Source organism: Melitaea cinxia, chromosome 11, assembly GCF_905220565.1.
Source record: "Melitaea cinxia chromosome 11, ilMelCinx1.1, whole genome shotgun sequence".
NCBI lineage: Eukaryota > Metazoa > Arthropoda > Insecta > Lepidoptera > Nymphalidae > Melitaea > Melitaea cinxia.
Genome location: NC_059404.1, coordinates 7,455,143 through 7,468,572, shown reverse-complemented (window position 1 = coordinate 7,468,572; position 13,430 = coordinate 7,455,143). Strand labels below are relative to the sequence as shown.

At 33.1% G+C, this 13,430-nt stretch overlaps 1 protein-coding gene across 1 annotated transcript; it reads right to left on the bottom strand.

Annotated features, from left to right (window-relative positions):
• Nucleotides 1–1,734: 1,734 nt before the first annotated feature.
• Nucleotides 1,735–11,934, bottom strand: LOC123658042 (malate dehydrogenase 3, cytoplasmic-like). The gene is made up of 6 exons (XM_045593523.1): nucleotides 11,681–11,934; nucleotides 10,623–11,004; nucleotides 8,019–8,234; nucleotides 7,314–7,476; nucleotides 3,293–3,423; nucleotides 1,735–1,921 (listed from the first exon to the last, which is right to left on the bottom strand). Exons 1-6 carry the CDS (start codon nucleotides 11,932–11,934, stop codon nucleotides 1,811–1,813), a joined length of 1,257 nt encoding a protein of 418 aa, XP_045449479.1. The 3' UTR covers nucleotides 1,735–1,810.
• Between the last annotated feature and the right edge of the window lie 1,496 nt (nucleotides 11,935–13,430).

Genomic DNA, 13,430 nt, shown 5'->3' with positions numbered 1-13,430 from the left:
AGCAAACGAGAACGGAGTCTACTTCGGTTGGAGCATCGGGTAGTGCAGCATAGATATACGAACAGATTTGGCCAGTGCACTGGTCGCCACTATATGTGTGTGTGTATATGTATATATATGTGCATGTGTTTATGTGTATTTCCTACTAATATTATAAATGTAAATGTAAATTTGTTTGATTTTGTCTTCACGCAAAACTACCTAACCGATCATCATGAAACTTTGTACACATATTCTTAGAGGTAATAGAAGTAAGACGGGATACTTTTTGCTATAATAATTCAGTGCGAGCTATGCCGTGGGTAAAAGCTAGTATGTATATATATATATATGTGTGTGTGTGTGAGTGTGCATATGTATATGTATGTGTATATGTGTATGTCTGTATATATGTCTATGTCTGTGTGTATGTATATATGTATTTACGGTCGAGTTGAGTTGCCTCCTCCTCCTTTTTTTTTGTAATCGATTAAATACTCACAAATTGTTATCAGCCACAATCTTGTATCAACTTCGCCTATGGTTGTAGGGGATGTTATTTTGGTATATATGCCGTGTGTGCATCTATACGCATTTAGTTAAGGGCGGTTGTTTTGATGTTACAAGCGGACACTCCATAATCTAAATATTCTAAAGGAAACCTGTTATTGGCTATACTATATAGCATATACCTGTAGCTGTAAGATACATTGTTTAAAGCTGTTGGTTTTCTAAATAAAAAATAATAAAATAGATACAGTCGTGGGAATTATAAACATATGCATAGACTAGACTAAAATAAAACCGTGGGGCACGTCAATTGTCTTAAACATTTATCTTAAACATTGCAATGTATGTTTAACATAAAACCGTTTAACTTAAAAAGTTTTTTTACCTATTTTTATTTTCTAGTTTTTAGTTTTTATTTCGCATTCTGTTTAATTCATTTAGTGCTTCATTATTGCAAGGCCCATCTTAAATATTGAGGTTGTATAGTGCACTGTATTCTTCTTGTCAAGCCCTTTTATTTGATACCCATATTGGTGGGATTGATAAAAAATTGTTATCAGACATTTGGTAGCGGCGGCCAGCTTAGATTTCAATTTTGCATAGTAAATTGTATTCTACTTGTTGAGACCTTTCATTTGATACCCATGTTGATGGGATTGATAAAACCTAAGTTATCCGCCATTTTGTAGAGGCCGCCATCTTGGATTTTAATTTTATATAGTACATTGATTATACTGGTTGAGCACTTTCATTTGATACCCATATTGATGGGATCGATAAAACCTACGTTATCCGCCATTTTGTAGCGGCCGCCATCTTGTATTTCAATTTTTTATAGTATATTGTATTCTGCTTGTTGAGCCCTTTCATTTGATACCCATATTGATGGGATTGATAAAACCTACGTTATCCGCCATTTTGTAGCGGCCGCCATCTTGGATTTAAATTTTTTATAGTATATTGTATTCTGCTTGTTGAGCCCTTTCATTTGATACCCATATTGATGGGATTAATAAAACATAAATTATCCGCCATTTTGTAGCGGCGGCCATCTTGAATTTATAATGATAATGAATAAACATAATTGTATTGTCACCAAAATCCAAAGTGTATACAAAATTTCAGATTAATCGGTTGACAGGAAGAGGGTGAAATTTGAATTACTAAATTTGACCCAAGAATAAATAATAAAAAATAAATAAAACAAACGGGGTGAGCTAAATAAAACCGTTTAAAAAATTAAAATATTTGTCACAAAAAGTTTTTATTTATTAAGATTAATGTACTAATTCATTTTATTAATATTTTTAGAAATAAAAGTCTAACAATTCTTGTATCCGCTTACAGAGCTCATAGAATTGGTACTATATTCATCTGTGAAAGGTTGATGGATGATGTTATCTTGCAGAAACTTTTTACAGTACGCGATCATCTGAAAAGTGTTTAAAAAATTTATGTATATTTTTTTTTGATAAATAATGATATACATGTTTTTACGAATACCTAAACTGAATCAATAAACAACCTTATTACTTTAAAATACCTTATTCTATGAAAATACCTATTAAAATTCAAAGGACAACATCAAATATAAATCATACGCGCTTCCTATAATTTATTGATAAAGTTCCAACTAACACTGAGTGTCTAGTCTAGTTTTATAACGTGACTTCCTCTTGTTGCTTTAAAATATGGCTCCAACAATGGTTTGATTAATTTTCTTATAAAATATATCCTATTTTTAATGTGTTACACTCCCTAATCAATAGTCGTTTGTCGTGTGTGAAATTCTGTCATACTTACTTATTTTTATAATCACCAGAAATATTTAATATACTTTCAAAACGAAGAAACTCAAGGCTTTTACTTGTCCAGACTTTTGTTAAACAATAAAAAAAAATTGTGGATCAATTTGCAAAATTTATAATCTAACTAGCTTACCTGACGAACTTCGTATCGCCTTTTTTTCTTAAATATAAAAATGACATATCTATACAAATACATAAAATTGGAGTGTCTGTTTGTAACATTAAAATAACCGCTTTTTACTAAATGCATATGGATGTATACACGGTACATATACCAAAATAACATTTTTTTTACAATTTTGTCAATCTGTCTGTCTGTCTGTTTGTTCTCTGAAATCTCTGAAACTTTCATTGCTTGGCTAATTTCATGTTAGTAATTTATTTATTTTATTACTGAACAATAATTTTTTTGTTAAATTCCACGCGGACAAAGTACACAGCTGTATTAAAATAAAATATACTATTTTTTAACTTGGATCAAACTGCACACGGTGTGCAAATTTAATTAAAATCTGTTAAGTAGTTTAGGAGTCCATCGCGAACAAACAACGTGACGCGTAATTTATATTTATTAAGATTAACAAACATCTCATAGTATTTTCTACATTTTTAAAGCTCAAGTAACATTCATGTCATGGCTCAGTGCCAAGTGTACATACATGAAACTATTTTATTAATGTTATTATTATTTTTAGTTATTTATAATAATAACAAACATACCGTTTATTTCGAAAAGGATTTATAAGTCAAAGTTAAGCTTAATTTATTTACAGTAATATGATCTTTCCTCTTAAAGAGAACCTTTCCGAGCTTAACCTACGAAGTTTCCTTAGAACATTCTCATGTGTCACAGAAATTCTTAGGCTTTTCATTCTTCAAGGCAATCTTAGAGACCACATAACACCGTAGATCTTAATTAACATACTGACATTGTATTTACTAAACCATCTCAACATACAAAGTAAGCTGTAATGTAATGTTTAATTATTAATAACCTGATCATGACGCTGTTTAACTTCCTTATTGATTCTGTTTATTTCCTGCTTCAGATGAACATCGTCTTCGTAAAGCTTGTTTACAGACCAGTTACCTTTAGTAAACACTACTGGCAAAACATAAGGTAATCCTGTAATAATTAAATTATTAATTCATATGTAGCTTCTACTTGTAAAATGTCGATATCAGTTTTAAAAAAGTGGATATGTAGGTATATTGTTAATCTGAAATATGAATTTGAAGATGACGCCTTGAATTTTTTTATTTTCATATAAAGCAAAAAATGCTCATTTGATTGTTTTTCAATTAAAGATTTGTTTCATTTTAACACATTATAGTTCTCAAGTTTATACATATTTGATTGAAGGTCAAATCGAATAACCCATTGTAACGCTACGCGACACGACATATTACAAATGTATCAAATACTCGTAATAATACTTATAAGTCCCTTATATATTCTTATTATATATATTCTTATATGTCCTAGACTGTCGCATTAATTACCATCATGTTGTGAATTAGTCACGTATAAATTATATGAATATACTAGCTGTACCCGCGACTCCATCCGCGTGAAATTTAACAAAAAAGTTTTTGTTCAGTTCGCAGAGTTATAAAATAAATAAATTTCTGAAACAAAAGTAGCCTATGTTACCCCTTTTTACATCAGCTATATGCCAGTGAAAGTCCCGCCAAAATCAGTCAAGCCGTTTCAAAGATTAGCCAGAACAAACATTTTGATATATATACCGTGTATACATATATCCATTTAGTAAAAAGCGGTTGTTTTAATATTACAAACAGACACTATAATTTTGTTTGTTTGTATAGATTGAAGGAATGCTTAATATTAAAAAAAAACTTGTTCTTTGACAACACATAGCCTTATCGTCTTGAAAATAAAAATTTACTGTAAATTATAATATGCAGTAGCAATGCAGTGCAAAAGAACGTACCTCATTTATTACTCCTCATTTATTATTGTATTTAAAGATAATAAATAAAACTACTAAAATCAAAATGTGGTAATAATTCCCTCAAATTGTAAATTCGCGTGACGGCCATTTTGGTGACGTCAACGCTCCAAATAATAAATACAGTTACAGTTCATTTTTTATAAATGAAAATATACTACTAACCATAATTATAACAGTTTTCAGATCAATCGACAAGTCAAATCGTGATCTGAATGCCACAAAGTAATAGGTAAATATCTTAACATATCGCTAAATAAATACATAATAGTAATGAGCCACCTTATTTATTTAGGTTTAAAGAATATTTATTTTCTCATTGAAAACACACAGTCACTTACATGAGAAACTATCAACATATTATGTGGGTAAAAATACAAAAATTGTCCAGCAGTTCACAGATACATTACGATTTGTTTTACACTTTAACTACAACGAATTTCTATCACCAAAACATTTTACATACCAAAATTAGACCATTCCTCAACTTATATGCATTATTATCTATCCATTACCTATTACCTATCTTGCATTCAAAATAAGTAGTGCAGAGGCGCGCGCGCGGAGCGCGCGGCCGGCAAAGTACTCGTACTAAGACGGTACTGTCACAGTCGCCGGTCGCACACCGGTCGGCCGGTCGAGGCTACGTCCGCATAGGGACGCAAGTAAAACTTCACTTTATTTAAAATGAATGCAAGACATGTTTTTTAAGTTATTTCATAAATATATTTCGACACACAAACACTTATAAAACAAAGATTGGCATTTAAAGGACTAAAATCGTAATATTCATAGCGAAGTCAATACTACCATCTTGCATTTTTCGAAACCCAAAATAAGGCGCATATTGTGCCAATATTTACCCTGAGATATATATTGCACTCATTTATCTATCGTAACGAATACAAAGCCTTAAATTTAAGGGATGCATTTTTTTATACGATAAAACAATACATTTTTATAGTTTCTCATCAAAATTTCTAGAACAGAAACAATCAACACAAAAAAGCGCTGGCCTATTCGCGATACAGATATTGCGTGCTGACTGCGCTGCATTGGTATTTCAACTGAGCTCATAATAATTTGAGAACAACGCACAATATCGAAGTTTGTGAATAAAATTAATTTTCATAAACTTAGAAAAATCAACAGGAAAACAATGAACATTAGCATTTTTTTAGGAAATATAAGAACTGTTAAAATGTAATGTTTACTTATAAATTACTTAAATTAGTATCACATAATAACATTTTTAGAGTTTACTCCTTAAGAATCGATTTTCATATAAGGTATGAAAAAAAATATCAGGAGTAAAATCTACTGAACGAAGTCATCGTTACGTTTTTCGTAACGCCATCAATCGGAACCCAATTGATAAATCATAACGACGTTTTCCAAAAACGTCATCTTAGATAGATAGATGGCGTTATTTGATTCGTTTATTTACCATATAATGGTTAATCTTTTTCTTAGACGACTAAGCCTTTTGTGCCTATTTAGGCAGTCGATCTGAAGGAATAAAGTCCTCCAGTCATAAATAAATAAATATCTTACAACATACACGGTCGTCTGTTCTTATGATAAGCAACTTAATGCTTGTGTTACAGGTAACATCCAACTGTTATAACTATTCTTTTTAAAGTCGTGCGTCAGAGCTGACACACACACACACTTTTTTTTAAACCTACCTATCATTTATAATCACCCAATAATAATTATTTGGTGGTTTTTAAAGTATTTTGTGACATAATATTAAAAAATGAGTGATGTTTAGACCACACGACTGAAATAAAACTTGCAAAACATAACTCTCTCTCTTTCTATCATCTAGTGATGACTTATATTTCTCTCAGAACTTCCGCTCGTCTCGCCCGATCACAATTTTCGTAACGTTCTCGTCACGCATTCATTAGCTTAGTCCGCAAGCCAAGCGTGCGTAATGAAGTTTTACTTCAAAAATCAGCTGATAATGTTAAGTATTATTTCTTCATGAGTACAAAAAGCGGTTAACATCGCTAAATTTTAAAGTGTTATACTTATGTTTGTAATTTATCTCGTATTTTAGGATATGGTACGGTAGATAGCAAATTGTTATGGGAAAGCTCGCACATGTTATTATCTAATTATTTGAGTTGAAACAGTATTTTAGATTAATCCCGTTCATCGTTATTATTTAACGATGCATTAACTTTGGGCAATGACTCAATAATAGACATTTTAGAATTATTTACATTTCACCGTCTTTGGAACGGACCTTGTCCCGGCTATTCCCTAGACGGGATTGCTTAAACATCTACAGTATACTTTTGTTTGAACTAATTCGTATAAGACCGTACCCAGCCTTTGCCACAGCCATATTGCTTCCCAAAAACTCGATAATAATTTTTAAAATAGACCCCATTTTTATAAATGTATATAGCCCGTTGGCGCAGTTTGTAGTAGCCTGCTTTCTATTCCGCGGGTAACGGGTTCGATTCCCGCCTGAGTCTGGGTATAGTATTTGTATTTGTATATTATATACATATTATATCCTTGTATATTTATAAAAAAAAATATTTAGCTATATCAGCACACGCGTTAAGTTGCTTATCTTAGGAACAGACAATTGTGTGTCATTGTTATAGGATATTTAAAAAAAATAAGATATTATTATAAATACGAGGATAGTACTTCTACCTAATACCGATTTCAAACTAGAAAAAATTTAACAACTAGATGGGATAATACCCATTTTTCCCAATAAACTTATAATCCGTATACGTTTGTAAGCCTTTAACTGGTTAATTTGTGTGTACACGCACATATAAGCTGATATACATATTTATTTGAATTTTTTTTTGGTGACTTGCTTTCCGCAGTGAAATTTTTACAACTAATTACTTTGAAACAAATATATTTTTATGAACTTGAACATAAATAAACTAAACATTAAAAAAAAACTAAGTTAAAGAGACCGATTTCTTATAGATTAAACTACACTACACTCCACTCAAGTTTAAATTTCATAATATCATCATCATTGGCATAATTTCTTCCGCTTTACCTTTAATAGTTCCAAGTGAGCCATCACTAATGACGCCCATGTTGTTGTAAACTTTCTTGCCATCGTCCTGGATACGCGTTAACCAAATGTCTCTCAAAGTTTTGCTGAATACCACAGCTCTATAAATACATCCGTAAGGATTCTTCGACGCAGATGACGCCACCTTTTTACATAACTTTATTGAGATAACTTAATGCCTTACATTATTAAAAACATAATTGATATTACGTACATATTTTGTATCAAATTTGACGACATGTTGGCGTAACGGTCACAGCACTGGTTTGTGGCTGTTGCACTGGCGGTTCTGGGTTCAATCCCCGTATATGACAAATATTTGTATTAGTCATACAGATGTTTGCCGTGATCTGAGTGTTTGTGCAGTCCTTGTGGGTCTCCCCACCGTGCCTCGGAGACCACGTTAAGCCGTCGGTCTCGATTGTTATCATGTACACCTGATTGCAATCGTTACTTATAGTAGGGAATATATCCGCCAACCCGCATTAGAGCAGCATGTTGGATTAAGCTCTGATCCTTCTCCTACGTGGGGAAAGAGGCCATTGTCCGGCAGTTGGATATTACAGGCTAAATCGTATCAAACTTCGTTCATGACCATGAAATTAAAATATCTTGTCAACTTTTTTAGTATATATTTTAGATTTTATTCTCTAATAATACAAAAGGTAATTGTAATAAATCTGCTACCTTTTCGATGAACTCTTTTTTCAACCAAGATGCACTAAATTGTGTTGAGTCTAAATTCAACTGCTCCAGGAGATCTTTCCCTATTACTTTGTCTTCATCGCAGTGTGAATTATCGCTAACATCGTCATGTATAATTATAGGTTTCTTCACCTCAACATGAAAGACGTTATCATTCGCAGCCCAAACAAGCACGTCGTTTATGACATTACAATGTACCTGGGAATAATTTGATAATTATTTTTTTAAGTAAAACTTGTTTACGCATGCTTGACTTGGGGAGCAAGCTGGTGAATGTGTGATGAGAACGTTACGAAAAGTGTGATCGGGTGAGGTAAACGGAAGTTAAGAGGTTCAGTTAGTCAGTCAGTTCAGTCTATTACAGTCCACTGCTGGACATAGGCCTCCTCAAGTTCGCGCCAGACATCCCGGTTTTCCGCAATCTTCATCCAGCCTACACCGGCAATCTTACGTAGATCCAACGGACCGGAGGACGTCCCACACTACGTTTGCCAAGACGCGGTCTCCACTCCAGGACCCGTCTGCTCCAACGGCCATCAGTCCTGCGACACAGATGACCAGCCCACTGCCACGTTAACTTGCTAATTCTGTAAGCTATACCGGTTACTTTCGTTCTCTCGCGGATAGTCTCATTTCTACTGTTGGGCAGATTATTTAAAAGACAGAGGAATAATATCAGCTGCTGTGTATGGCATTTGTAGACAGGGAGAAAGCCTTCGAATATATCGAGACCTGGGCTGTTCTGGACTCTCTGCAGAGATGTCATATCGACTGGCGATATATCGAGGTACTGTGATGTATGTAAGATGCGGCGACAATGACTGTTCATGTCCAGGAGCAGAGAACAAGACCCGTTTCCCTCCGCCGTGGGAACAAGGAGATGTAATATCAACAAAACTGCTTACCACTGCGCTGGAAGATGTCATTAAGACCTTGGATTGGGAGGAACGAGGTATCAACGTCAACGGTGAATTCATCTCTAACCTTCGTTTCGCCGACGATATCGTCATCTTGGCGGAGACGTTAGATGAGTTAGGCCAAATACTGGCCGGCCTAAACGAGTCCTCCCGAAGTGTCGGTCTCTGTATGAACTTGGACAAAACGAAAGTTATGTTTAACAACCAAGTCATACCGAGACCGGTATCGGTAGACGTAACCCCTTTCGAAGTTTTTCAGGATTATATTTATCCAGGCCATACTATCCAACTAGGCCGCAACAACTTCGAGAGGCCGATAGGAGGATTCGATTGGGCTGGGCGGCGTTTGCCAGGCTTCGTTGAGTCTTTACTTCGAAGATTCCGCAATGCTTGAAGACAAAGTCTTCGAGCAACGCGTCCTGCCTGTGGTAATATACGGAGCCGAAACGTGGACACTGGCGAAGGGACTGGTCCACAACTTTAAAGTCGCTCAACATGCAATGGTACGGTCTATGCTTGGGGTTTCTCTCAAAGATAGTTGAGGTTAGATGGAGCTAAAGAAAATTTTACTTCAGTCGTGTGGTCTAAAGGACCCTCATTTTTTAAATATTGATATTATATTTAAGCTTCTATATTTAACACTTTCATGTTGCTATCGTATCCGCAAAATAGTTCGCGTGGATGATCGGATCGGATATTTTTAGTGACCTCTGGGAATACTTTCATTTCCGGGACAAAAGTATCTAATGTATTGCCTCGGGATAAACAACCATGTCGAGTTTAAATTAAACCCAAACAATGTATATAAGTTTAAGTTTCAGTCCATGTAAGTAATAACTAAAGCTATGTTAGTTTTTAAGTTTTATTGTTAGTAATTAATTAATAAGAAAAGAAATTATACATAATAATATAATATAATATTAAATATTTCATGCACGATATTATTAATTTTATATTAATACACAAAGATTTTTTAAAGAGTAACTGCGGAGTTGATTTTTCTCTGCAGGAAAACAAAACGATAATTATAATTTTAATTCGAAAAATGACGAAGCTTGATTTGAAGCTTATTTGAATAAAGTTATTTTTTATTTTGTATTTTTTTTTTTCATTTTCACTCACTCGTCATCATCACTTCAGCCTATCGCAGTCCACTGCTGGACATAGGCCTACAAGTTCGCGCCAAAATGGCGTGAACGTATATGTGTTTTACCCGTTGTCACCACGCTGGGCATGCGGCTTGGTGACCGGTGTCCTTTTCACTATTGCTTTTCAAATTGAAGATTGATAAAATCTGTTCCATATAAAATAAATTATAACTGAGGTAGGGTATAGCAGGTAATTTCCTACTCTTAATAAGGAGCAGCCCGACTGGGGTAGTACCCCGACCTTACAGAAGATCACAGCTAAATATTACTGTTTCCAAGCAGTATTGTGCTCCTGTTGGTGAGTAAGGTGACCAGAACTCCTGGGGGGAATTGAAGATATGGTCAGCAACGCGCTTGCAATGCTTCTGGTGTTGCAAGCGTCTATAAGCTACGGTAATCGCTTACCATCAAGTGAGCCGTACGCTTGTTTGCCGACCGTTGTATAAAAAAAAGAATTATTTGGACATAAAAAAAAGTTTCTAAATTATTACATAAATAAAAATAAATTATGAATTATTTACATTTAAATAATCTCCCAAAACAGATTTCGCAATAGCAGAAATAGGTGTAGGACAGAAAAATATATCGGATGGCATATTTTTAGATAGTGACTGAAGAATATCGATGGCTACAATACCGTCAACCAAAAATATGGCCTTCTTTTCTTTATTAGAAATAATTTTTTCCATTTCTGTATGTTTTTTAGTACTTCTCGAAGATTCAGCATTTTTAATTGCTTTTATTCCTTCAGTGTCTGTATCATTTAGCCAACTAAAACTATTCGCCAATTTTATAATGAGATATAAAGCGTTGAATTCCTTATCAATATTTTCATTGTCAAACTCAACGTAGTTCGGATTATCAAAGTCAGTTATGAAACAAAAAACGTCAGCATCGTTAGCGCTGTAAATAAAATTTCTTTTCAGTTAAATCTATACATATAATAAAATGGAAGGAAAGTCAAAACTGTACATTGAATATTTTTTTAAAGAATACTTGGGGTGTGATCTATAATCGATACCGAAGCCAAAAATATGGTTTTTAGAATTTTTGTCTGTTTGTCTGTATGTATGTCCGGGATAAACTCAAAAAGTACTGCGTGGATTTACTTCAAATTTGGCACGAATATTATTAAGAAGTCGGGTCAACATATAGACTACATATTATCACGCTATCACCTACGGGGAACGAGCAGTGAACCTTTATTTCTTCAACGCATTCTGTAACAACGTGTAATCTAACGACGCATAATTGAATGTTGTTATTATGTTAATAACCATGATGTAGGCTAGCTTAATACTATAAAATAAAGATATTCTGTAGTATATTTAGTATCAGCATTGCACCCGTGCGAAGCCGGGGCGGGTCGCTAGTATTATTTAAAGTATGAGAAGTATGAAGTATAAAAATAGCTTTGTGTCAGTATACTAAATTTTATTCAGAAATTTCAATTTAAGATTTTATTTATATTGGAACTTAAAAGAATAATTTTCGCTAACGATTTTAAATTTATATATACGGTATAATATATGAGAATGGATTGTTTAAAAATAATTAGGTAATTAACAATCGTAGATACCTTGACATGTCTGAGGATATCTTGATGGAATTAGTACATGAAAAAGCACATGATTCTAATTCCAATACAAAAGATTCAGCCGACTTTAAGTCATTACTAGACACTATAAGATTCAAATCAATCAATTGATCGTCACTGAAGACAACGCCAGACATCATTTTCACTATAAATAATTGGGATGCTGGCGCAAGGGGGTTTACTACTAAAACTTTTAAAGGTTGCAATAATGGCTTATTTATATGTAACAAATTCATGGCGATATTTTTATTACTGAATTAGTTCTTGATTAATTGATTTCAGTTTTGCCAGTGGGGCACGGTTGATTCCGCCATGTAGAGTCGAGAACATAGTGGTTATATCCTCTTTGACACAAAAAATAATTAATGTTATTAAAAAATTATCACTCTTTTTTTAATTATTAAATGTCATAATAGACAACTAATGTGCAATACTTACAGACTTGCACTTACAGAAAGAAGGATATATTCGAGCGCTTTTAATTAAAATACGCAAGTTCTATCGTTGTTATATATTTTAAATAATGTGTAAACGATTACTAACTTTTTATCGTAGGTAGAAATACTAAGTTAATTTTAAGCGTTAACAGCAGTCAAAAGTAATTTTAATGGCCCCTATTTTGGTGAAGTAGGGTGAAAAGTTTTAATAACGTTGAAATCAAAATTACTGATATGACAAATTGTATAATAAGTAGAAGGTTTAAACGTATTGTGACAGCCCTATTTAAACAAAGACAGAGAAATGATATTTGTGCTATAAATGCTTACTCGTATAACTTTCTTTTTGGTGAATATTACCATTTTGATGTTTTTGGTTTTTGTTGAAAACAATTTAAAATTCTTGTGATGTACCTAGTTACTTAAATAGAACAGCACAACGTTCCGCGGTACTAAAAAACATTTTTTTTTGTGATATTTACTTACACATCTACAACTCTATAAATGAAAACTTAACTAATAACGAATTCTATTTTATTTAAAAGTACCCAATTTGCATAACATACTTCATAGAACGAAACGTGAGTTCTAAGTGTCGTATCAATGTCACAGCGACAGTTGCTGATAACGATAAATGACGCTTTGACACGTCAAGTAAAAATAAGTTGTTTGTGTAGAAATGTTTCGCCTAATAATTAGTAGATAAAAATCATGGCCTCTCCTAAAGATAAAAAGACTGAAGTGTCCCCATCTACTTCTACGACATCAATTAAATCTCAGATTCTTGACAGATCACCCTCAGTAACTTCTAATAGAGAAGACAAATGGCCGGAACTATTGCTATCCAAACCGGAGAAATCCCATTTTTATAGTACAAAACGTGAGTAGTATTTCATTTAATCAATGTCAGGTAATTATGTTTATAAGGTTTTATTAACGATCAAAGGTAAAGACTAAAAAAATAATTACTTACCTGTATTATACATAGTTGATATTGTATGTAATGTTATTAAATACAACTGTTTTGTGAAGTCAGCTATATGTTAAATTATAGGAAAAATCCTCAAATAGTAATCGAACAAAGTATAACCACACCGTATGGAAGTGGTAAAACATAAGATTATGGTAAAAGCTATTTTCGCTGACAATATCACATGTATCATATTACAATTTTGAGAACTAATAGAAACACACTTCAAAGTATTCATTCCCTTATTAGCAGAATATAAAAAATATCTTGTTAGTGTATATATTTTACATACAATACAAAATACAATTTTATATTTAAAAAGTAA

Excerpts from the sequence above, each read along its gene's own strand:
- LOC123658042 (XM_045593523.1), bottom strand. The coding sequence starts at position 11,934 with ATGAATTTGTTACATATAAATAAGCCATTATTGCAACCTTTAAAAGTT. Across the intron at positions 11,005-11,680 it reads ATATCCTCAGACATGTCAAG|CGCTAACGATGCTGACGTTT; the intron begins GTATCTACGATT and ends TTTTATTTACAG. Across the intron at positions 7,477-8,018 it reads AAAAAGAGTTCATCGAAAAG|GTGGCGTCATCTGCGTCGAA; the intron begins GTAGCAGATTTA and ends TTATGTAAAAAG.